A 23,772-nucleotide genomic window follows, 5' to 3' on the forward strand; every position below is an offset into this window, starting at 1 on the left:
GATATTGGGAAAAAGCATCAGATTTGGAGAGGAAAGGGGCAGTGGCGCAGGGCACCAGATCACCTCTTCTTCTGTGGCATGGGTGTATGTCCAGTGTGGCCATGGGTTGCACAACATTCTGACACACACCTAGGGCCTGAGAGTGCCTTGGCAGAGTGAGGGGTTGGAGCTCTACTACACACTAGACATCACCGGGGAGCTTCAGTGGGGGTTGATATGTTGTATGAACTACTGGCCTTGACCCCACCTCTGGGTCGATTGAGAGGGGGTGGAGATGTTGTACCCGGTGGCCCTGGTCCCACCTGTTGGTAGGCTCAGAGGAAGTGGACATCTTGTGCCCACTGGCCCTGGTCTCATCTGTAGGGAGGCTAAGAAGGAGTCAGAGATCTTGTGCTGGCTCGTTCTGGTTGCCCACTGGCCCTCACCCAAACTCTGAGGAAACTGAGAGGGGGTTCAGACATAATGCCCACTGGCCATAGTCCACCTCTCGGGAGGCTGAGAAGCAGTTGAGATCTTGTGACCACTTTTTCCAGTTCTGGCCCACCTCTAGGGAGGATGAGGGGGTTGAGAGCCTGTGCCCGCTGGTGCTGGGCCACTTCTGAGAAGGCTGAGGGGAGATTGAGATCTTGCAGCCACCGGCCCTTGTCCCACCTCTTGGGAGACTGAGAGGGGGTATGGGTTGAGATCTTGTTCCCACTGGTCCTGGACCATCTCTGGGGAGGCTCTGAGGAGGTGGCCGTCTTGTGCCCAAATGCCCTAGTCCACCTCGCGGGAGGATGAGCGGGTTGAGACCTTGTGCCCACTGGCCCTGATCCACCCCAGTCCACTACCAGGAGGCCCAGAACATGTTTAGACTTATTGCCCATCGGTCCTGGTCCTAGCTGTTGGCACGCTTCCCTGCTCATGTCTCGGCTATGGGCATGCTTGCCACCTGATACAGATTTACTGGAGTCACCCTGCAACTCTGGGGAAGCTGTGGATTGAACCAGTAAAAGGTGAGTCTTAACCTCATGCACAGGAAGAGAATTACCGATAACCCTCTAAAAGTCTCTTCATATCTTGAAGTTCACGCCTTGCAGCACCTGCAGGGTTCCGTTAGTGAGGGTAGGGCTGGAAAACATGCTTTAAAAGTCCCCCGTTTGTGTCAGTCTTGCTTCTATTGCGGCATGCCATCTCGGTCTTGAGCCGCACTACCATTTTCTCTGATATATGATTAGATTTCATGTTATGGCATTACCAGACCTAAATACATATTATGTTATTTCCACTGTGGTCCTCATTATGCTGTTTTTAGGTTGTATCCTATCAGACTCTAAAGATAAAGGATATTCTGAAAGCGTCCCTGCACATGCATTCCATCCATGTTTACCATTGGCTTTGGGGTTTATAACTCACAGTTGCTAGCTTTCTATTTCCTGGCTTTATTTACTTTAGGTTGTCCAGCTTATCTTTGTCCCTTCCATGGAGCATAGCCTGTTTACTATTTAGCACTCACTTTCTGTAGGCAGGCCTTTAAATTTCATTCTTATCTGGTCACATTTGCTGTGCATTCAGAGACCAAGGTCAAATGTCAGGCTCTGTCTTCAGAGGGAGCTCAGTGTTTTCTTTCTTTGACTTCAAAGTGAGAGCATTTATCTGACAATCTGGGGATGTGAAAGGAGAGGCTTTTTTTCTAGCATGCAATAACATTTAAATGTCAGTAAATGAACTGTGCAAATATTTCAGAATATAGCACAATTATTAAAACCCAATTGAACTACATTTTTTTGTAATTCTGAATTGTGCTGGAAAGAAACATCTAAATACAATAAAAACAAATCAATACACTAGGTGATGCAGTTTCCACACATTATCCTTTGTGTGTTGTATTCTTTTATCAGTAAAACTGTGTCTGTACAAATGTAATGGTTGCTCAATTGGAAATGGCAGTGCGCTACCACACTACGCATTCTCCTTTCTATTCAACTCCTCTCTATGCCATTCTGCACCACTCCACAACACTCCACGCCACTTACTCTAGGCCAGCCTACTCTACACCCCTCTGCTCTATGCCAATCCACGAAACTCCATGCCCTTCCACACTACACCCCTCCACTCCATCCACACCCCTCCACTCTACGCACCTCAACTCTATGCCCCTCTGCTCTATGCCACTTCACGTCACTCTATGACACTCTTCACCTCCCCTCTCTGCCCCTCCATTCTTTGCCCCTCCACTCTACGCACCCCCACCTCTAATACTTTACTCCACTCCACTGTACACCTCTCTATTCTATGCGCTTCTACTTTATGCCCTTCCACTCTACACCACTCTATGCCACTCTACACTGTTCCACCCTAAAAGTCTCCATGCCACTTTACAACACTATACAACACTGTACTCTACCCCACTCTTACACTTTATTACTCACTTCACTCTGTGATACTCTACACTCTACAACGCTTTACTCTACGCCACTCCGCTCCACTCTACCTCACCCTACTCTACTCCACACTATGACACTCCAAGTCTATGACCCTGCAGTCTGTGACCTTCCACTCTTGGCCACTCCACGCCACTCTCCTCTACGCCACTAACTTTTAGCCATGCTGAAGAACAGCCAGGCTACTGAATAACATGGCTAGAAGACATTGGGAAAGCCAATAACTCCTGCGTAGGCGAGACCTGTTGGATTTGCCAATACTTGTTTTTCTTTGGCCGGTTCTGAGATGACAGAGGTTTGCCCTCTTGGAGGGCTGGGGAGCACAAGGGGGGGGGGGGGGGCGCTGTTCATGAGGATTCAGGTGTCTTCTCTCCTTCTCTCCAGCCACACTCCGAGGACATCATACCCTACGAGCATGAGCTGTACCGCCAGCCCCACGACTACTACCAGTATCTGAGCAGCGATGGGGACAGCCGCAGCGGTGAGTGCACCGGCAGGGAGCACCAAGGAGGGCTACGGAGGGGTGAGTGAGAGAGGGCACAGAGGAGGGGTCAATGTGAGAGGAGGGAGGGCTGGAGAGGGGTGAATGAGAGAGGGCAGAGAGGAGGGGTGGGAGAGAGAGGTCTAGGCAGAGAGGAGGGTTGGGAGAGAGAAGTCTAGGCAGGGAGGAGGGGTGGGAGAGACAACTCTAGGCAGAGAGGAGGGGTGGGAGAGAGAGGTCTAGGCAGAGAGGAGGGGTGGGGGAGAGAAGTCTAGGCAGAGAGGTGGGATGGGAGAGAGAGGTCTAGGCAGAGAGGAGGGGTGGGAGAGAGAAGTCCAGACAGAGAGGAGGGGTGGGAGAGAGAAGTCTTGGAGAGAAGAGGGGTAGGGGAGAGAGGTCTTGGAAAAGAGGAGGGGTGGGGGAGAGAGGTCTAGGCAGAGAGGAGGGGTGGGAGAGAGAAATCTTGGAGAGAGGAGGGGTAGGGGAGAGAGGTCTAGTCAGAGAGGAGGGGTGGGGTAGAGGTCTAGGAAGAGAGGAGGGGTGGGAGATAGAAGTCTAGGCAGAGAGGAGGGGAGAGGGAAGTCTAGGTAGAGAGGAGGGGAGAGAGAAGTCTTGGTAGAGAGGAGGGGAGAGGGAAGTCTAGGCAGAGAGGAGGGAGAGGAGAGGAGAGGAGGGGGGGAGAGAAGTCTAGGCAGATAGGAGGGGTGGGGGAGAGAAGTCTAGGCAGAGAGGAGGGGTGGGGAGAGATGTCTAGGTAGAGAGGAGGGGTGGGAGACAGAAGTCTAGGCAGAGAGGAGGGGTGGGAGACAGAAGTCTAGGCAGAGAGGAGGGGAGAGAGAAGTCTAGGCAGAGAGGAGGGATGGGAGAGAGATGTCTAGGCAGAGAGGAGGGGTGGGAGAGAGAAGTCGAGGCAGAGAGGAGTGGAGAGAGAAGTCTAGGCAGAGAGGAGGGATGGGAGAGAGAAGTCTAGGCAGAGAGGAGGGGTGGGAGAGAGAAGTCTAGGTAGAGAGGAGGGGAGGGGGAAGTCTAGGCAGAGAGGAGGGGTGAGAGAGAGAAGTCTAGGCAGAGAGGAGGGGTGGGAGGGAGAAGTGTAGGCAGAGAGGAGGGGTGGGGGATAGATGTCTAGGTAGAGAGGAGGGGTGGGAGAGAAGTCTAGGCAGAGACGAGGGATGGGAGACAGAAGTCTAGGCAGAGAGGAGGGGAGAGAGGTCTAGGCATAGAGGAGGGGAGAGAGAAGTCTAGGCAGAGAGGAGGGATGGGAGAGAGAAGTCTAGGCAGAGAGGAGGGGTGGGAGATAGAAGACTAGGCAGAGAGGAGGGGAGAGCAGTCTAGGCAGAGAGGAGGGTTGTGAGAGCGAGGTCTAGGCAGAGAGGAGGGGAGAGAGAAGTCTAGGCAGAGAGGAGGGATGGGAGAGAGCAGTCTAGGCAGAGAGGAGGGGTGGGAGATAGAAGTCTAGGCAGAGAGGAGGGGAGAGCAGTCTAGGCAGAGAGGAGGGGTGGGAGAGCGAGGTCTAGGCAGAGAGGAGGGGAGTGAGAAGTCTAGGCAGAGAGGAGGAGAGAGAGACAGAGGTCTAGGCAGAGAGGAGGGGTGGGAGGGAGGGAGAAGTCTTGGCAGAAAGGAGGGGTGGGGGAGAGATGTCTAGGCAGAGAGGAGGAGAGAGAGAAGTTTAGGCAGAGAGGCAGGAAGAGACAAGTTTAGCAGATGGAAGGGCTGGGAGAGAAGTCTACCAGATGCAAGGGTCGGGAGAGAAGTCTACCAGATTGAAGGTCTGGAAGAGAAGCCTAGCAGATGGAAGGGCTGGGAGAGAAGTCTAGTAGATGGAAGGGCTGGGAGAGAAGTCTAGCAGATGGAAGGGATGGGAGAGAAGTCTAGTAGATGGAAGGGCTGGGAGAGACGTCTAGGAGATAGAAGGGCTGAGAGAGACGTCTAGCAGATGGCACAGCTGGGAGATACGTCTAGTAGATGGAAGGGCTGGGAGGGAAGTCTAGCAGATGGAAAGGCTGTGAGAAACGTCTAGCACATGGAAGGGCTGGGAGAGACATCTAGCAGATGGAAGGGCTGGGAGAGAAGTCTAGCAGATGGAAGGGCTGGGAGAGACATCTAGCAGATGGAAGGGCTGTGAGAGACGTCTAGCAGATGTAAGGGCTGGGAGAGAAGTCTAGCAGATGGAAGGGCTGGGAGAGACGTCTAGCAGATGGAAGGGCTGGGAGAGACCTCTAGAAGATGGAAGGGCTGGGAGAGACGTCTAGCAGATGGAAGGGCTGGGAGAGAAGTCTAGCAGATGGAAGGTCTGGGAGAGACGTCTAGCAGATGGAAGGGCTGGGAGAGACGTCTAGCAGATGGAAGGGCTGGGAGAGATGTCTAGTAGATGGAAGGGCTGGGAGCGATGTCTAGTAGATGGAAGGGCTGTGAGAGACGTCTAACACATGGAAGGGCTGGGAGAGACATCTAGCAGATGGAAGGGCTGGAAGAGAAGTCTAGCTGATGGAAGGCCTGCAAGAGACATCTAGCAGATGGAAGGGCTGGGAGAGAAGTCTAGCAGATAGAAGGGCTGAGAGAGAAGTCTAGCAGATGGAAGGGCTGGGAGAGAAGTCTACCAGATGGAAGGGCTGGGAGAGAAGTCCAACAGATCGAAGGGCTGGGAGAGACATCTAGAAGATGGAAGGGCTGGGAGAGAAGTCTAGCAGATGGAAGGGCTGGAAGGGAAGTCAAGCAGATGGAAGGGCTGGGAGAGACATCTAGCAGATGGAAGAGCTGGGGGAGAGGTCTGGCAGATAGAAGGGCTGGGAGAGATATCTAGCCTATGGAAGGGCTGGGAGAGACATCTAGCAGATGGAAGGGGTGGGAGAGATATCTAGCAGATGGAAGGGCTGGGAGAAAGAATGTTCTTAAGATGGAAACACAGGAGAACAGAGAATTAAAGCTAGCCAGAGGGTGGATTTGGGAGATGTCTAGCAGACAAAATAGTGGAGAAAGATGTCTGGCATATAAAGGGATTGCTAGAGAGAGGTCTTAACAGATAAAAGTGTGGAGAAAGATGTCTGGGCAGATAGAAGATTGGAGGAAGATGTCTGGCAGATACAGGGATTGTTAGAGAGTGGTCTGGATAGATGGAAAAGTGGAGAAGAATGTCTGGGCTGATAAGGGGATTGCTAGAGAGAGGCCTGGGCAGATAAAGGCATTGAGAAAGATGTCTAGGCAGATAAGGAGATTGTTAGAAAGAGGTCTGGGTAGATAAAAGACTGGAGAGAGATGTCTGAGCAGATAAAGGAATTTTTACGAGTAGTCTGGAAAGATAAAGGCATGGACAAAAGGTACCCAGGCAGACAACAGGATTGTTAAAGAGAGGTCTGGGAAGGTAAATAAGTGACGAAATATGTCTGGACAGGTAAAGAGATTTTTAGGGAGAGGTCTGGGAAGATGCAGAATTGGAGAAAGATATCTGAGCAGATAAATACCTTGTTAGAGGTCTGGGCAGATAAAGGAGTGGAGATACATGTCTGGGCAGAGAAAGGGATTGCTAGAGAGAGGTCTGGATAGATGGATGAGTGGAGAAGGATGCCTGGGCAGACAACAGGATTTCTAGAGAGAGGTCTGGGCAGATAAAGGAGTGGAGAAAGATGTCTGAGAAGTTAGGGGATTGCTAGAGAGAGGTCTGGATAGATGGAGGAGAGGAGTGGAGAAGGATGTCTGAGCAGTTAAGGGATTGCTAGAGGGGTCTGGATAGATGCAGGAGTGGAGAAGGATGTCTGAGCAGTTAAGGGATTGCTAGAGAGAGGTCTGAATAGATGGAGGAGTGGAGAAGGATGCCTGAACAGTTAAGGGATTGCTAGAGAGGGGTCTGGATAGATGCAGGAGTGGAGAAGGATGTCTGAGCAGTTAAAGGATTGCTAGAGAGGGGTCTGGATAGATGGAGGAGTGGAGAAAGATGTCTGGGCAGTTAAGGGATTGCTAGAGAGGGGTCTGGATAGATGCAGGAGTGGAGAAGGATGTCTGAGCAGTTAAGGGATTGCTAGAGAGGGGTCTGGATAGATGCAGGAGTGGAGAAGAATGTCTGAGCAGTTAAGGGATTGCTAGAGAGAGGTCTGGATAGATGGAGGAGTGGAGAAGGATGCCTGAGCAGTTAAGGGATTGCTAGAGAGGGGTCTGGATAGATGCAGGAGTGGAGAAGGATGTTTGAGCAGTTAAAGGATTGCTAGAGAGGGGTCTGGATAGATGGAGGAGTGGAGAAGGATGTCTGAGCAGTTAAGGGATTGCTAGAGAGGGGTCTGGATAGATGGAGGAGTGGAGAAGGATGTCTGAGCAGTTAAGGGATTGCTAGAGAGGGGTCTGGATAGATGGAGGAGTGGAGAAGGATGTCTGAGCAGTTAAAGGATTGCTAGAGAGAGGTCTGGATAGATGGAGGAGTGGAGAAGGATGTCTGGGCAGTTAAGGGATTGCTAGAGAGGGGTCTGGATCAGTGCTTGAAATGGAAAAATTAAAGTGCCGGTACTCTATATCAGAGTACCTGCTTGTTTCTAAGAAGTGCCGGTACTCTCCAATTGAAAGTATTAAGTTTTTCTTGAGATGTGCCGGTACTCTCCCTCTCAAAATAAAAAAGTGCCAGTACTCAGTACCGGACAGTACCGGCCCATTTAAAGCACTGGTCTGGATAGATGCAGGAGTGGAGAAGGATGTCTGAGCAGTTAAAGGATTGCTAGAGAGAGGTCCGGGCAGATAAAGGAGTGGTTAAAGTTGTCTGAGCAGTTAAAGGATTGCTAGAGAGAGGTCCGGATAGATGGAGGAGTGGAGAAGGATGCCTGAGCAGTTAAGGGATTGCTAGAGAGGGGTCTGGATAGAAGCAGGAGTGGAGAAGGATGTCTGAGCAGTTAAAGAATTGCTAGAGAGGGGTCTGGATAGATGGAGGAGTGGAGAAGGATGTCTGGGCAGTTAAGGGATTGCTAGAGAGAGGTCTGGATAGATGGAGGAGTGGAGAAGGATGCCTGAGCAGTTAAGGGATTGCTAGAGAGAGGTCTGGATAGATGGAGGAGAGGAGTGGAGAAGGATGTCTGAGCAGTTAAGGGATTGCTAGAGAGAGGTCTGGATAGATGGAGGAGTGGAGAAGGATGTCTGAGCAGTTAAAGGATTGCTAGAGAGATGTCTGGGCGGATGGAGTAGTTGCTGAAGTGAACAGATAAAATAACCTGGACAGAGAGAATACTGACCAGGAAGAATGGATGTGACAGAGAAATATGAGATATAATTGGGTTGGGCGAGGCAGGTCTGGGCAGAAAGAAGGATTGTGAGAAAAAAAGTTTGGCATTTAGGGCCAGAATTACAAGCCCTAGCGCCTCCTTGCTCCACATTTTCTTACGGTAATGTGGCTCGATGAGGCAAATATCACTGCACCATATATACAAAGTGGCGCAATGCGTGCATTGCACCACTTTGCAACCCCTTGTGCCACATTATGCCTGCACCAGGTATAATGTATGCAAGGGGGGCGTGCCGGCGTTAGAAGGCCCGAAACAATGGCATAATGAAATCTACAACATTTCATTACGCCATTTTTGGCGTCATTTTTAACCCCTGCTCAAAGCACGCACAAATTGAAATCAATGGGCCTCCTTGCACTTTGCTCCACTATCAATTTGTTTACGCTAGTGATGCAAAGCACCACAAAAGCATCAAAAATGTTGATGCTATTGGCCTAATGCATACCATGGTGCGTCGTATTGTAAATACGGTGTACCCATGGTGTCAGGTGGCGATGGGGTGGGCAGAAGAAATGTGGCACATCAGTACTGATGCACCGGATTCTTATAAATCTGGGCCCTAGTAGGGTTGGGAGATAGAATGGGGCAGGAGGTGAGACATCCAGGCAGATAACAGTTTTGGGAAGGAAAGAGTTTGACAAAAAGTAGGGTTTGGGAGAGAGATAGCTGGGCAGATACCTGGACTAAGAAACAGGAGGCTGGGCAGGTGAAGAGGCTGGAAGGAACTTTTGGGAAGTTGAAAGAGTTTTGACGAAGCTAGGTTAGCAGATGACTAGATTGGGGGATTGAATGCTGGGCAGGACTAGTGCTGGGAGATGTAACCTCGCCTCTTCCCAAGTACCAATGATATCTGGAGTTGAGGATAGGCCTGGGGTGTGAACAGCAATGAGGGAGCTGGGGCTCCAGGAGATTTTAAACCTGTTGTGACCGTGTGATGAGACTTCTCTTTGTCATCAAGAAGTGACCTCTCCTATCCCCTCGTGTACCCTAGATCACTACTGGGAGTGCCATGCCCCCCACATACACAGCGAATTTGATGTCTTCTCTGACAACCACTTCACTGAGCTGCAGAGCGTCCAACCACCTCAGTTGCAACAGCTTTACCGTCACATGGAGCTGGAGCAGATGCATGTCCTGGAGCCTGCTGTTTCCACCACCCAGCTCAGCCTCAACCAGCAGGTACGTGCACACATCAGAAAGAATGCTTCAGGGAGCACACATCAGCCTCAACCCAAGTGACTAAATTCAATACAAAATCTCATGATTCCACCAGTTTTGGGAGTCAGAACTACTGGGAATATCCAGTTGCTGCTAGACTTGGTAATGACTCCTACCTCTAACATCTCTTCCTTCTCTCTCTGTATGCCACGGGGCTTCCTTGGAGTAGCCGCGTTCTCTATAAGTGGTTTTATTCATGGCTTTCAGACTGCAGATGGGGCACCCTGCCTGTCTGGTTAAAGTTTTAAATAGTACATTCTACAACTCCCAGTCTCCGAGAGTCCCTTCCGAATATTCATTGAGTTAAAGGCAGAGCCCTAGGCTGGGTCAGATAACTAAAGAACAGCAGGGAACCATGTATGTTGATTCACCAAAAAGCCAGTAGTAGCGGAAGTGACGTCACGCACCCTTTTGCCTTATTGACATCAAAGAAAGTGAAATCAAATGACCTTTGACCCTGAATCCCAGGAAGCAGTGAGGCTTGGCCTTAACCCAGATGACATCACAATAATTTACATCACTGAAGTTACCCTATATGTGTCATTAATGGGAAAATACAACACAAATGTCTGGGGTGCTTGACATAACATTTGAAAGTGGTGGGGTGGTCTCCCCACCAGAAACTTCTGAACAAATCGATCAAAAAGTGCATTTTTAAGCACATTTTTCACATATATTTGCTAAAAATCCATGGGCTATGAATGGGTACTCGTTAAATATGTGTCCTTTCACGGTGTGTCAAGCCAACAAAACCTGAATCATCACAAGTGTGCACTTCCTTTTTTCATAATTTTCAATGAATGGCCTTGTATGCCAAAAATAGTCTCCACTGTGCCAGGGTGAGCTTTTTGCCATGGGTGCCCCCTATAAGACATGGGTGCCCCCTTATGCCATTAATTGCAAATAACATTAACAGCCCTTCAATTTTGCTATTAGTGTTATCCATGTCTCATGGGTGACCCTGATGTCAAAACGTACCTCTAGTATGATAAGGTCAGCATGATGTCATGTTTGTCCCCCTCCTATATGCCACTGCCATCCTTCATGCCAAGAACCACCTTCAGCGTGCAAGCACAAGGGTTCTGCCATGGGTGTCCCATACCAAGAATTACCTCTAGTGTGTCAGGTCCCTGTCTGTTAATAAATGTCCCCAGAATGCCAACACCAGTAGGCAAGTTGGCAAAGGCCAAAAACAGATGCGCAAGCACACCCCATTTTTACTCATCCTAATTTACTTTCACTATCTCACACTCATTCTTACCTATTCACTCTTACTAAATCAACCATTGTCACCCAGTTGCACTCGTTCATCATCACTCTCTTGCACTCAGACTTACACTCCAAGTCACTCATTCATATACTGATTCACTAACAGCTACTCACTCACACTGACTTGCACCCACTTCATCATTCTTACTCACCCTGACTCAAGCATACTCTTTTACTGACATTGAATTTCATTTACTGCCACTCCTATCATTGCCTGCCACTTTCATTCTCACACACATGCTCACATGCACACGAGCTCACACATCAACAGTCCCTCTCTCACACAAACACACTCACCCACAAGCATGCATTCAGCAAACATTTACAAACATTTTACTTACCTGGTACTCCGGTTGCTATCACTCTAGTAGTGAATAACATACAACTACTCACTGTTAGCATACATGAAAAGGAGCTATAAGCAAGGAGGGTGAAGCCAGCCCTGTCCTCTTGCACTGATCTGCCACCTCTGAGTCCAGGGATCACAATGAGCAAGCAGGGGGGACCCCTAGTGGCCCCTAAGTAATGTCCATGCAGGGGCACCTTGGTTTACTTGTGGTACATACAGAGGATTGATTATTTCACAAGATAGATAATGTGGGCATCTAACATGTCCTCTCCAGCAGCCATATAGTTGGTGTCAGTGGCATTATGGAGAGACCTGTCTAGGAGCGGGTGATAAATTCTTCTCCGCCAGCAGAGTGGGACACATTTTGGCCTCTGTGCCTTATGCTCGGAATGCTGAAACCTGTCCAAATTCCACCAACCGCCACATGGTGGAGAATTGGAATCCCCAGCACAATTTTCGGGTGCTAGGAGGGCACTTGGCGAGATTTTCTCACTGCGAACAGTCGCGGGCTGTCATTTTTCCCCCAAATATTTTCTTGGATTTTACATTATACATCCACGTTGCCTCTGATAACATGTTACAGATAATGAGCACAGCAAAAAACATAGGCGTCCATAACAATGTAGGAGACTGTAATCGTGTCCGCGTTCAATAGTCTAGCGTTCTCTACCTTCTGCTGTCCATGTGGGTAGTGACGGTATTGGCGTCTTGCAAGGCTTGAGTGGGCATTAAGTGAGGGTGAGGTTCCTGAACTGGGAGTATTGGGAAGGAGGTATTAACAGGGAACTGAGGTCGGGCAATGCATCTGTCTCCCATTGGGTGGATTACCAGGTGATAGTGTGATTGGGCGCTGGAAGAATGCAAGGGCTGTCTCACCTTTGGGGGGATCCTAGATATGGGGTGGCAGGGAGGGATTGAGGTGTCTCGGAGTCAGTGTGGAGGGGAGCTATGAGGAGAACTCTCTGTTGTTAGCTATTTAAACTGTAGCAGCACTGTAGACAATGCTGTCGCTATAGGATGTCGCTGTATGCGGTGAGCTTCTTCCCAGTGTGATGTGGACCTTTCTGCCTCCCCCCAGCGGAGGGCGTGGCGTGCCATTGAGCCAGAGTGGGAGGGTGTGGGTCCTTCCAGTGCATTGCTAGAGAACATTTGGCCAGCAGGAGTGCCAGATTGGTGAAGCAGGCCCTTACTTTGTGATGTTTCTGTTGGGAGACTAGACCCAGTGCAGTGGCTTTCCATTTTTTCAGTGAGTTGAGGTCTGTGACCGTGGCTAAGGTGGTATGAATGTCATCTCAGTAGCTCTGGAGCGATGGACAGAACCAGAACATGCGTTGGTGGTCTGCCGTGGTTTGACAGCAGCTTGGGCAGGTTAAGCGAGCCGGTGAGAATAGTTTGTTTAAGCAGGTAGGGGTCAGGTAGGCTCAATGTACAATCATATACTGAATATTTGAAAGCATACATTTCTGTATACTGTTGTGGGGGATTCCAATGCTCTGGCCCATTCTGATGCGTGGAGTGGTCTCCCGATGTCATCCTCCCAGCTCTGTCAGAGGTGTGTTAGTGGAGTGTCCACATGTACTCGAATGGCTTTGCAAAGTCATGTAATGGGATGGTGCCCATGGCCCATTAAGTGCAGGGTGTGTATGACTTCATGCCAAGATGGTTCTTCTGTAAGGGGTCCCCATTGCGAACGCATGGAGCTGCCCATACATAAGAAATTGCCTGAGGGGAGGGCATAATCCTGTTGTAGCTGGTCAAATGTCAGGAGCTGACCATCTCAAAAGAGATCCCCCACTGTTTCACTGCTGTGTATTTGCCATTCCACTAGTTGGTCTGTTGTGAAGCACCTGTTGTGCTGGGGAATCCCAGCAGTGGGATATTAGGGGCATAAGATTTCATCCTGCTAGTCGGGCGGAAGGTTCTGGTGAAGTATTTTCGGGATATCCAGCCCATAAGTGACCAGGCGCGGTGCAGTTTGATGGTGGGCTGAAGGAGCTGTCTGAGCGTGTACGTGGGATGCAGGCTGCTGTCAGTGGAAGTCTCAAAGGTGTTTTGTCCCCAACCAATGGGCCACCCATTGAGGTTGGGCTGCTAAGTAATAGGATTCAAAAGAGATAAAGAGGGGGCACCAAGACCTGCGCGAGTTACTGGTAGTTGTAGTTAGCGAAGAGCTACCCGGTGTCTGCCTGCGCTCCAATATAGGTCACCTAGCAGCTGATTAAGGGCTCGAAAGATGCTTTTTGGAGGGAATATTGGTAAATTGACAAAGAAATAAAGCAGCTTGGGAAGGAAGATCATTTTGGACAACGCGATTCGTCCAGTAAGGGGCTGGGGAAGCTTTTGGCAAAAGCGCACCTGAGAGCGCAAGGAGGTGTAGGTCTTAAAGAGGTTGCCTTCCAATAGGTTGTCTTGGGAGTGGTATAACCAAACTCCCAAGTAGTGGGGGCCATGGCATGGCAGGTCAGGGGTGCGGGGCTTAAGGCAACAGGGTGTGGTCTGGTCTCTTTGCGGAGTGGAAAAATGTGTGACTTTCCCCAGCTAATTCAAAGCCCAGCCGCTCCTTCAAATTCTTGCAAAGCGGCCTGCAGAGAGGTTGTGTCTACCAGTGTGTCCTGAATGTAATTTAGAACGTCATCCACATATAAGGACACAGCATGAATGTCACAGTGGAGCGGTATTCCCCAGATGGGGCTGCATTGTCTGAGACAATGTGCGAGTGGCTCCATGGCAATAGAGAAGAGGACTGGGGATAAGGGGCAGCCCTGGCAGGTGATGCAGCTGTTTGGACATGAAGGGGAGAGGAGCTGTGTAGGAAAGTACCCTCTTTTTAGCATGTTACCCCTAATTTCTGACTGATGTCACTGTGTTTTTGACTGTGTCCCTGGGATCCTGCTAGTCAGGACCCCAGTGCTTATGGTTTATGTCCCGCTTGTCAGTGTGTTTCACTGTTTTCTAAATTGTCACTGGAGTCCTGCTAATCGACCACCGGAAGCAGATCCTTCTCCCACCTCGCCGCCAAGACCTGGAACACCCTTCCTTTGCTCCCACGACAGACCGAAGACCTGCTGACTTTCAGGAAGCGCCTCAAAACCTGTCTATTCGAGCAGTAGCAGCACCGCCCCTCCCCTCAGCGCCTTGAGACCCTTATGGGTGGGAGTGCACTCTACAACTGTATTGATTGATTGATTGAGTAATCAGAACTCCAGTGCTCATGCTCTCTCTGTCTCTAAATTTGTCACTACATACTAGTGACTCTGTATTTCACTCCAGATTCGCATACTGGACCCCCCCCTTATAAGTCCCTAGTATATGGTACTGAGGTACCCAGGGCATTGGGGTTCCAGGGAATCCTTATGGGCTGCAGCATTTCTTTTGCCACCCATAAGGAGACCAAAGCATTCAGGACTGCCATTGTAGCCTGTGTGAAATAGTGCATGCACTATTTCACAGCCATTTTCACTGCACCAGGTCACGTATAAGCCACCTATATGTCTAACCTTCAGACCCTGAAGGCGAGGTGCATAGTACCTGAGTGTAAGGGCACCCCTGCACTAGCAGAGGTGCTGCCACATCATCCAGGCCCATTTTCCTGGACTTCGTGAGTGCGGGGACGCCATTGTAAGTGTGCACTATACATAGGTCAATACTTATATTTAGCTTCACAGTGGTAACTCCGGATATGGCCATGTAAGGTGTCTAACAACTGGGAATTGTACCCCAATACTGATTCTAATATTGGTTGCACAATCCAACGCACTCTGCGAGCTCCACCATGGCCCCCCAGTACTGCCATACCAGCCTTCTGAGGTTTCCACTGCAGCCCCAGCTGCTGCCACCTCACAGACAGGTTTCTGCCTTCCTGGGGCTTGAGCAACTCAATCCCAGGAAGGTGGAACAATGCATTTCCTTTAGGAGAGGGGTGTTAAACCCTCTGCCATTGGAAATAGATGTTATAGGCTGGGGAGGGGTATCCTCCCAGAGCCTCTGGAAGTGCTTTGAAGGGGACAGATGGTGCCCTCCTTGCATAAACCAGACTGTACCGGTTCAGGGGCCCCCAGTCCCTGCTCTGGCACAAAACTGGACAGAGGGGAGTGACCACTCCCTTGTCCCTCACCACCCCAGCGGTGGTGCCCAGAGCTCCTCCAGAGTGTCCCTGGGTTCTGCCATCTTGTTTTCAGGATGGGCAGGAAACTCTGGGAGCATCTGAGTGGCCAGTGCCAGCAGGTGACGTCAGAGGCCCCTCCTGATAGGTGCTTATCTGGTTAGGTGACCAATCCCCCCTCTCCGGGCTATTTAGGGTCTCCCCTCTGGGTATTTCTTCAGATTCGGATTGCAAGACTCTAGCAGGTATCCTCTGAATCCTTTACTTCATCTTCTACCGATGGATCACACGCTGCCTGCTCCAGGAACTCTACAAAACTGCAACAAAGAAGCTAAGACGACTTCTGCAACATTGTGTCTTCAGGTCCTGCCAGCAACTGCAACAGTTTCCAGGTTGTGCATCCTCCGAGAACTGCCTGTCTTCAGCCTGCACCAGAAGAACTGAATGAATCTCCCATTGAGTGACGGAGTCACTTCCCTGCTTCAGCAGGCACCTCTCTGCAGCGACGACTGGTGGCTTGGGCCCCCTCTCTAGATGACAGACGTGGATCCAGCGACACAGGTGGTGAACTAAAGTGACTCTGTCAGTCCCAACGTCCAGCTGTCCAATTTTGGTGGGGGTAAGAGCTTGCCTCCCCTCGCAAGACAATACCCACTGCACCACATGACTTGCAGTTGCCAAGGCTTATATGCAACCTTCCAAAAAGTCTTCATGCACAGCACAGCCTAGGCCCCCAGCACTCCATCCTGTGACGCACAGCTTCTTGAGTGGTTCTCCGGCGGCGTGGGAATCCTTTGTGGCGTGCTGTGTGGGCCTCCATTTGCACCTTCTTTGTCCCCGTGCTGTGGGACTCCTGTGCATACTGCCTGGTTTTCTGAGGGCTCTCTTAGTTGCTGAGAGCACCCTATGTCTCCACTTCCTGGGTAGAGGCCACCAGGTCCATCCTGGTCCCGAGCAGCGCCATTTTCTGCTAACCATAAGCTTTGCGTTTACCAAGGCCTGTTGGCGGAATCTAGTGACACAAACCAGACTGCATTCATCCATCCGGCGTGGGACATCTTCTGCACCAAACAGGACCCCGCATCTGTCTTCTTTGGTGCAATACTGACTTCGTCTTCTCACCAGTGGTTCCACTTTTGCACCTTCATCCGGGTTAGCAGGAGTTCCTGTTCGTCCTTAACTCTTCAGTGCTTCTTGCTCTTGGTCCCCTTCTTCCACAGGTCATCAGGTCCAGGAATCCATCATTAGTGTCTTGCAGTCTCTACTGGTTCTTGCAATATCTTCTATCACGATCAAGTGTGTTTTAGGAAAGTTGCTGTGTTTTACTCCTGTATTCCTGGGCTCGGGTGAGGTATTTTACTTACCTTTGGTGTTTTCTTACACTCCCAGCGCCCCTCTACACACTACACTTGCCTAGGCGGGAAACCGACTTACGCATTCCACATTTTAGTATATGGTTTGTGTTCCCCCTAGGCCCATTGCAAGCTTTTGTGATTTTCACTATTTGCACTGTTTTCCTACTGTGTACTTACCTCTTTCTAGTTACTAGTGTATAAATTGTGTGATTTACTTACTCTCTAAGGGAGTATAGCCTACAAAGTATTTTTGGCATTTTTTGACTAATATAAAGTACCTTTATTTTTGTAACACTGAGTATTGGCTTTCATGTGTGTACGTACTGTGTGACTACAGTGGTATTGCATGAGCTTTGCATCTCTCCTAGAAAAACCTTGGCTGCTCATCCACAGCTACCTCTAGACAGCCTGGCTTCTAGACATTGACTACATTTCACTAATAAGAGAGAACTGGACCTGGTATAAGGTGTAAGTACCTTTCGTACCCACTATAAACCAGGCCACACTCCTACAAGGTGGCCAATTCGGACTGGCAATGAGGGGGTCGCATATAGTAGTTTGGTGTGTGCGAGGAGGCAGGATCCAAGTTCGACTGCCTGGAGTGTTGTAAACAGGTATTCCAAAGAGAGGGAATTGAAAGCCTTCTCTATGTCTAGAATCAGGCAGGCTGTCTGGGGTTACTGCAAAGAAACCTGGTCCATCACATATATTACAGGAGGTGTTGAAGCCTGGCACAAAGACATTTTGGTTGGAGTGAATCAGTTTTGGAAGCACCTGCTGGTACTGTTTGGCTAGGATTCTGCTTAGGATCCTATAGTCGGCGATTGGATGGTAGGAGGGGTTGGTAGGGTTTCGGCCAGGCTTCAACAACGAGATTAGCAGAGGCTCCTGCATGGAGTGGGGGAGCGATCCTGCCGCTAGGGTTTTATTGTAAACCGCTGCTAACCAGGGGCCAGCATAGTCCTGGATGGGAAGCCTGGGTCTTGTTGTGGGCAAGCACATGTATGGCCTGTTTCACCTGCTCTACAGTAATGAGGTTGTCAAGTTCGCCTCGTTGAGCCACGTTAATGGTTGGGAGGGAGAAGGGGGCCAGAAAGCCATTGATTGCTACTGTTGAAGGGGTAGCTGATCGTGTGTAGACAGATGAACAATAGATGTGGAAATCTTGCAGTATGGTGGGCTGGGTGCGCAGCTTCTGCCCAGAAGGAGTGGAGATATCTATGACTGTGGGGGACTGCAACTCTTGCTGGACCAGCCATGCCAGTAGGAGACCGGATCTGTCTCCCTGCATGTGGATTCAGGTTGTTGTGAGGAAAGGCCTCTTTGTGACAGCTGAGAAATTGTTAGCGCCCAGGGCCCCTGCTAACCAGGTTCCCTGGGCCAGAGCTCTTTCCCTAAACTGTTGTGATGCATTAGCACAACCGGATACACCTTTAGCTACCACTATAAGTCCCTAGTAAAAGGTATCTAGGTACCAAGGGCATGTGGTACTAAGGGTAGGCCCCTGAGGGCAGGAGCACTATTTGTGCCACCCTCAAGGGCCATGCATCCAGATGCACCCTGTCATACCATTGTAGACTGAGTACTCGGATGCAAACCAAAATCACAAACTCGACGTGGCACACTGCCTGTGTGCCCTGTGCACCATACACTGAATGCACTTTGAGTAAGACACACCTCTGGCAGGCCGTCCGTAGGGTAGGGAGCACCATACTGCATGGGAGGGCATAGCTGCTTGAAACAATATGCCCCCACTGTGTCCTTACCAAACATGGGACATAGTGAGTAAACAGAGCAGCCATCTTGATACGTGTGCTGGACACCGGTCAATTCAAGTTTCACAGCTACATGATGGCCACTCTGAACCCTGGGTTGCTTGGTATCAAACAACTCAGAATAATAAATCCAAACTGGCACCAGTGTTGGATTTATTATAAAATGTACCCAGGGGTCACCTTCGAGGTGCCTCCTGCAAAAGCTAACTAGCCTTGTATCGTTGATGACTGATCCTGACCAGCCTGCCACTGCTAGACACAAATATGTACCTATGGGGTGAGGGCCTTTTCCCTTTGGGTTGTAGAACAAAGCCCTTTCTGGGTGGAGGTGCTAACACCCCCTCCCTCAGGAATGTGCACTGCCGTGCTGATGAGCTTCAAAGGGCTTACCATCTTTGAAACTCGACCTCCAGGCACGCAGATAGCAGCAGATGGCCGCCACAATTGCAAACCCCCACTTTTGGTGGGAATAATGGTGGGAAACTTAAACAAAGGACAGGTGGAATGGCCCCACCTAGCATCCACCATCCCTAAGGTTTTGCATGTGAGGTCGACTCTCCATTTCATTTTCCTCCATCTTGGATGGAAGGAAAATAGCCAATCAGGTGTAGGGAAGTGACCTCTGCCCACCGGAAGTGGCCACTTAGTGGGTGTAGCCAATCTATAATGTAGATGACCCATTGGTCACTACCAGGTTCCCCCTAAAATGCCCACTAAATATAGTATCTAGTGGGCATCCCTAGACCAAAACATCGGATTTGATGGACAGAAGAAGACCAGCACCGAGGAGATCCAAGGCACGAGAACTGAGGCTCTGCTGCACCAAAGAAAAGGCTGCACTCAGGACCCTACAATTGCCACTGAGGAGCTGCTGGACAACTGGAAAAACTCTAAAGAATGTCAGAGGACCTCCAGGCTTCACACATTTCCAGAGAACTCCCTCCAGAGTGGAGGTACCACTCTAAATCCACAAGGAACCAACAAGTGAAGTTCACTTCACTGACTGGTTGCTAACTCTGGAACCAGACGCCGCAGCCAGACTGAACATCACACCAATGACTGAGAGGAGAGACCCCGGCAGTGTACCAAGTTTGGTGGCACTGCACCCTCTAGCGACTGAATCATTCAAATACTCTGGGTATTGGCCACCTGACTTCGCACACCAAGAAAGACAGCCCACCCGGAACTGTAAAAGAACCAGGCAGAAGCCCCAGTCAAGAGACCTCAGAACCAACCCGGACTTTACACCAGAATGCCCCCGTTGTTCTACAATTGATCCTTGAACTGACCTACCTCCTGCTTTTGAATGCATCCTTTCTCACAGCTTCTGGCTCACCAATCTGCTCTGCACCCGGCCGCCCTGTGCCCTGCGCGGAAGAACCAGCTGTGCCCTAAGGGTCCTCCACCCATTGCGACCTCGAACCTCCAAAAGGACCCCCAGGATCCACCTTTAAACTTACCTGTGCAGTGCTTTTCCAAGTGATCCCCCGCAGTGGACCTTCACCAGCTCAAGAAACCTTTCCCCGCTGCTCCCGCCTGAACTGGGAGCCAGCCAAACTTTTCCAGCTGGCACAGTGGGTCCACCGATGTCCTTGACCAATCTGTAAAAGAAATACTTGGTAAACCTATTGTACCTAATTTTATATGCATTTTTAAAGTTATTCTCCATTGATTCCTATGGTGTGTAATGACGCACAAAAAGACCATTTATATTAAACTTCAAAAATCCATATATCGAAAAATAGTTAACCAATTTTGATGATCTTGGTCTTAAAAATTACATAAGAATCTGAAGTATTTTTATAAATTTGTCTTGAGTTCTTCCTTTAAGTGTGTGAGTTTCAAGATTGATACTGTGAGCACAACAAATGCTTTGCACTTCTCCAAGATTGGCCTAACTGCTCGACCAAGCTACCATAAAAATTAGAGCAGTGGTTCCCAACATGTGGTTCATGGACCCGTGGGGATCCGCAAAGCCTCTTCAGGGGGTCCACGAATGCTTAGAAAATTAAATAACATTTAAAGATTAATAAAGTGTATATAAATAATGTGGCTATATGTACAATTTAACATTTTAAAACATACTCTAAATGTCAAGGAATTTTAAACTGGTGGCTAAAAATTAAATTAGTATCGTAAGATTGATTCATGGGAGCAGCGCAGGCGCGTCAAACAGAATATAGCATGGCTGATGTTATATTTAAAAAAGCTCCAACCTTCCTATTACAACTATTTTTAATTTTTTTTTTTTTTGCATATTTAAAAAATGTGTTATCATTTGCATGTGTTTGGTGGGATGCTTGTTTCTATATATTTTTGTGTATTGTTTTGCATTTCAAATCTTCAACAATGTTTAGGCCGGGGACCCCAGCTTCCAGTAATGACTCAGTGGGGGGGTCCCCGGATTCCATTAATGATTCAGTGGGGTCCTTAGCTTCCAGTAATGATAAAGTAGGGGTCCACAGAAGTCAAAAGATTGGGAATCACTGCATTAGAGCATTAGGTGATCTAGTTTTTACCCCTGCAAACCAATGTTTGGTTTGTGGATTCACTGGAGAGTGTGCCTAGCTTTGCACACTACATAGAGGCCAGCCTCCTACAGACAATAAGTAATCACGAAAGGGTCTCCTATGAAGTCCATGAACATGATGTAAGCAGGTGCTTACCTGCTACACACCATCCTGCCACTGTGGGTGAAAGATGCCCAGCCTTGAAGACCCAGAACAGAGGACGAATATTAGAGGTCCCAAAGCACACTGAAAATAATTAGTCTAATAGTTAAATAGTCACATTTCATCAAATGCAAGTTTATTTCCCAGAAGAGTGCTAGTAAGTGAGACAATGTCCTCACAGAGCAGCAGCCGACACGTGTTTCGCCCCTTGGACTTTTTCAAGGCTGAGATGTCTGATATATTTCAGAAGTGCAGCTAGAGTTTTCAAGTCAAAGATTTTCCTATGGGTTACCTGTGACATGGATGGATCACATGTAACAGGAATTGTCCATGCAGGGTCTCAAAAAACGGCATTTCAGATGAAGAGGATGCCCAATATAAGGCTTGTACCTAGCGCCAGTGTAAACCGCAACCTTCTGTCATAAAATCTTATTATTATTATTTTCATGGTGCTTCAGGATCCTGACCTTAAAACATGTATGTTAGAGTGGCTTATACCGAGTTGGTACAGGATAACTTACATATATGTCAGAAGGATGTGGTACCCAGGGTCACCTTAGGGATTGCAGCAGTGCCACGCTGAGTGTGACAGAGAGAAAATGAGTCTCCCAGTCCACCAGTGCAGACTGGAAGAGTTTTAAACTGCTAGAACAACTTTAGCCATTTAAAAGCATGGCCAAATCCAAACCTCCCTTGTGAATCTATGAGTCACCCCTACGGCAGGCCTATCGAGCCCTAAGTCAGGGTGCAACATACCCAAAGAGCAGAACATGTAATTTAACTCTTCTGATGATAAAAATGCGAAATTGCAGTTTTTACTGTGGGGGACTTGGCAACTCCAATGGTGACTATAGGATTAGCACGCTGACCCTGAGCTGTGATAACTCCTGAATAGTGTGACCAAAGCTGATACTCTGAGGTATCAAACAAACTCACCACATTAAGCCTGGCTTGATCCTCATGTCGAAACTGATGGAACTTGCTGCAGTGTGCAACTTTTACAAAGTTACTATTTTCTTCCCTATAGTCTCCTGTCTCCCTTCATGGTTGCACAGGAGACGTGCAAAGGACTCCCATGCAAGGAAACAATAGAGGCCTGCAAGGGGGAGAAGTGTTACCTCTCTGTACCAGGAAGCCACATCTGTGTTAGCCCAAAAGGTGAGCTTCAAAGGAGAAATCCTGTTTGAAGGGCAAGTGGCCAACATTTGGGAGAGGGTCTTCTCTATTGCTTTGGTAGGCAGGCTGGCACTAGGGAAATGGAGGGGAAGCCATTTGCCAAACCAGCTTTCCAGGGGCGTGTAGACCCCTTGATAGACACACTTCTGGGTTCAGCTAGGGAGCTCTGCACGCCAAAAGAGGGATTCTGACTGACAAGTTGAAAGTGGGTAGAATGGAGAATTTTGGGATAGCCAGATGCCACACTTCGCAGGAAGTGGTCATCAAGAGGGAGGTAACCTAGTAGCCCATTGGCTACTGACTGCATTCTACGCTGAGGGTATTTTCAGGGGTATAAAAAGGGCAACCCTGGCACCCAAAACTCAGAAGTCTTTGGACTGGATAAGAGGACCAAAGAAGAACTGCTACACCAATGACCCGATGAAGGGAGGCTCACCAACGAAGACTGCGCCCGCTGAACATAGTGGCTAGCAAAGGGGAAAGGCCCATGGCAGCTGTGTCCTACTCAAGTCAACTCCTGAGCCCAGCCGAAGCAAGAGATTCCACGGGACAGTTAACTGACCTCCTTTTCTTAGCACAGGGTCACAGCAGCCGAAGAAGCCTGCTCGAGCAAGTTGCTAGCCTCGATTCCAGAATGGCCCCTCCACGCTGACGTGCAGCACAAAGTTCTATGACCCAACACTCAAACGTTGCCCTTGAGTCTGCTGGATCTGAGAGTGTCGTCGGAGTGCAGTTTGATTGCCCAGAAGGCAAAGCAAAAGAAGAGAATTACTGAAAACTGTTGCACTGGACAACTGATATCCCAGTGGCAACTGAACTTCAGCTAGGCTCGAGGACATCAAGGAATGTCAACTCCTGCGGCCAGGATCACCTCACCAAGCCCCTGGGCTGAAAAGTAGCCCAAGGAAGACCCTTGTTGCTGCAGCATCTTCAACATCCTTCAGCATCTTCAGCATCCTGTATCCCTTGCATCAGGACCACTCTATAGAAGTCAACGGCAAAGAGCCACTGATGCTGGAACTGGACTGAAGACTGCTTTTCTTCTTGAGGAAACTGTTTCTGAGGACCTTACTGATCCCTTTGACTGGTTCCTGCTGGAGTTAGTCACCCAAAGTAACTCTAAGTGACTGGAATACAACTAACCTAAGTTTTCCCTGAAAATGGTTTCTAAGCATCGAATTCATTGAATTTGCCAACGTTTGTTCGCGGTTAAGTCAAAAGTGCATATTTATATTTACCTTGTAAAATCTGTATCTTTGGATCATTTTCGTGTTCTGGCCTAAAAATATATAAATACCTACTCTATTTTTATAAATTGATGTCTGATTCTGTGAGTGTTGTGTTGATTTCTTCTTCAATTGTTTCGGTGCTGTTTAAATGCTTTACACGTGTTCCTCTGTGTAAGCCTTGCTGCTCTGAGGCACAGCTACCCCACTTCCTCACATCAAAGTGTCGCAATCCGCCTGCCTCTTGGATTGTTATGAGGCAGTAATTTGACTGTTACTCTTTGTATAAAGACGTGCTGGGGTGAAGGTGTGCATGGGACAGGTGGCCTCCATTAAAGTACTGCAATCACACAGCCAGGATTTAAGTCCAAGGGGGTCACAGCGCCAGGAGCCCTGGCACATTGTGAATGCGGCATCGTGGAGGGAATGTGTGGTCCTTTGGACTACTTTCCCCACCTGCAGATGATTGTA

At 49.1% G+C, this 23,772-nt stretch overlaps 1 protein-coding gene across 2 annotated transcripts in view; it reads left to right on the top strand.

The window, feature by feature from the left end:
• Positions 1-23,772, top strand: part of SPI1 (Spi-1 proto-oncogene) — a 127,517-nt gene that overhangs the window by 75,047 nt on the left and 28,698 nt on the right. The window contains exons 2-3 of one of the 2 annotated variants that reach the window (XM_069221627.1): positions 2,808-2,904; positions 9,151-9,338. In XM_069221627.1, coding sequence (XP_069077728.1) covers positions 2,808-2,904; positions 9,151-9,338 — 285 coding nt within the window. Of the gene's footprint in view, positions 1-2,807; positions 2,947-9,150; positions 9,339-23,772 lie in introns of both variants that reach the window. The other variant, XM_069221626.1, reaches the window with a different exon arrangement.

Source organism: Pleurodeles waltl, chromosome 3_1 (assembly GCF_031143425.1).
Source record: "Pleurodeles waltl isolate 20211129_DDA chromosome 3_1, aPleWal1.hap1.20221129, whole genome shotgun sequence".
Lineage (NCBI taxonomy): Eukaryota > Metazoa > Chordata > Amphibia > Caudata > Salamandridae > Pleurodeles > Pleurodeles waltl.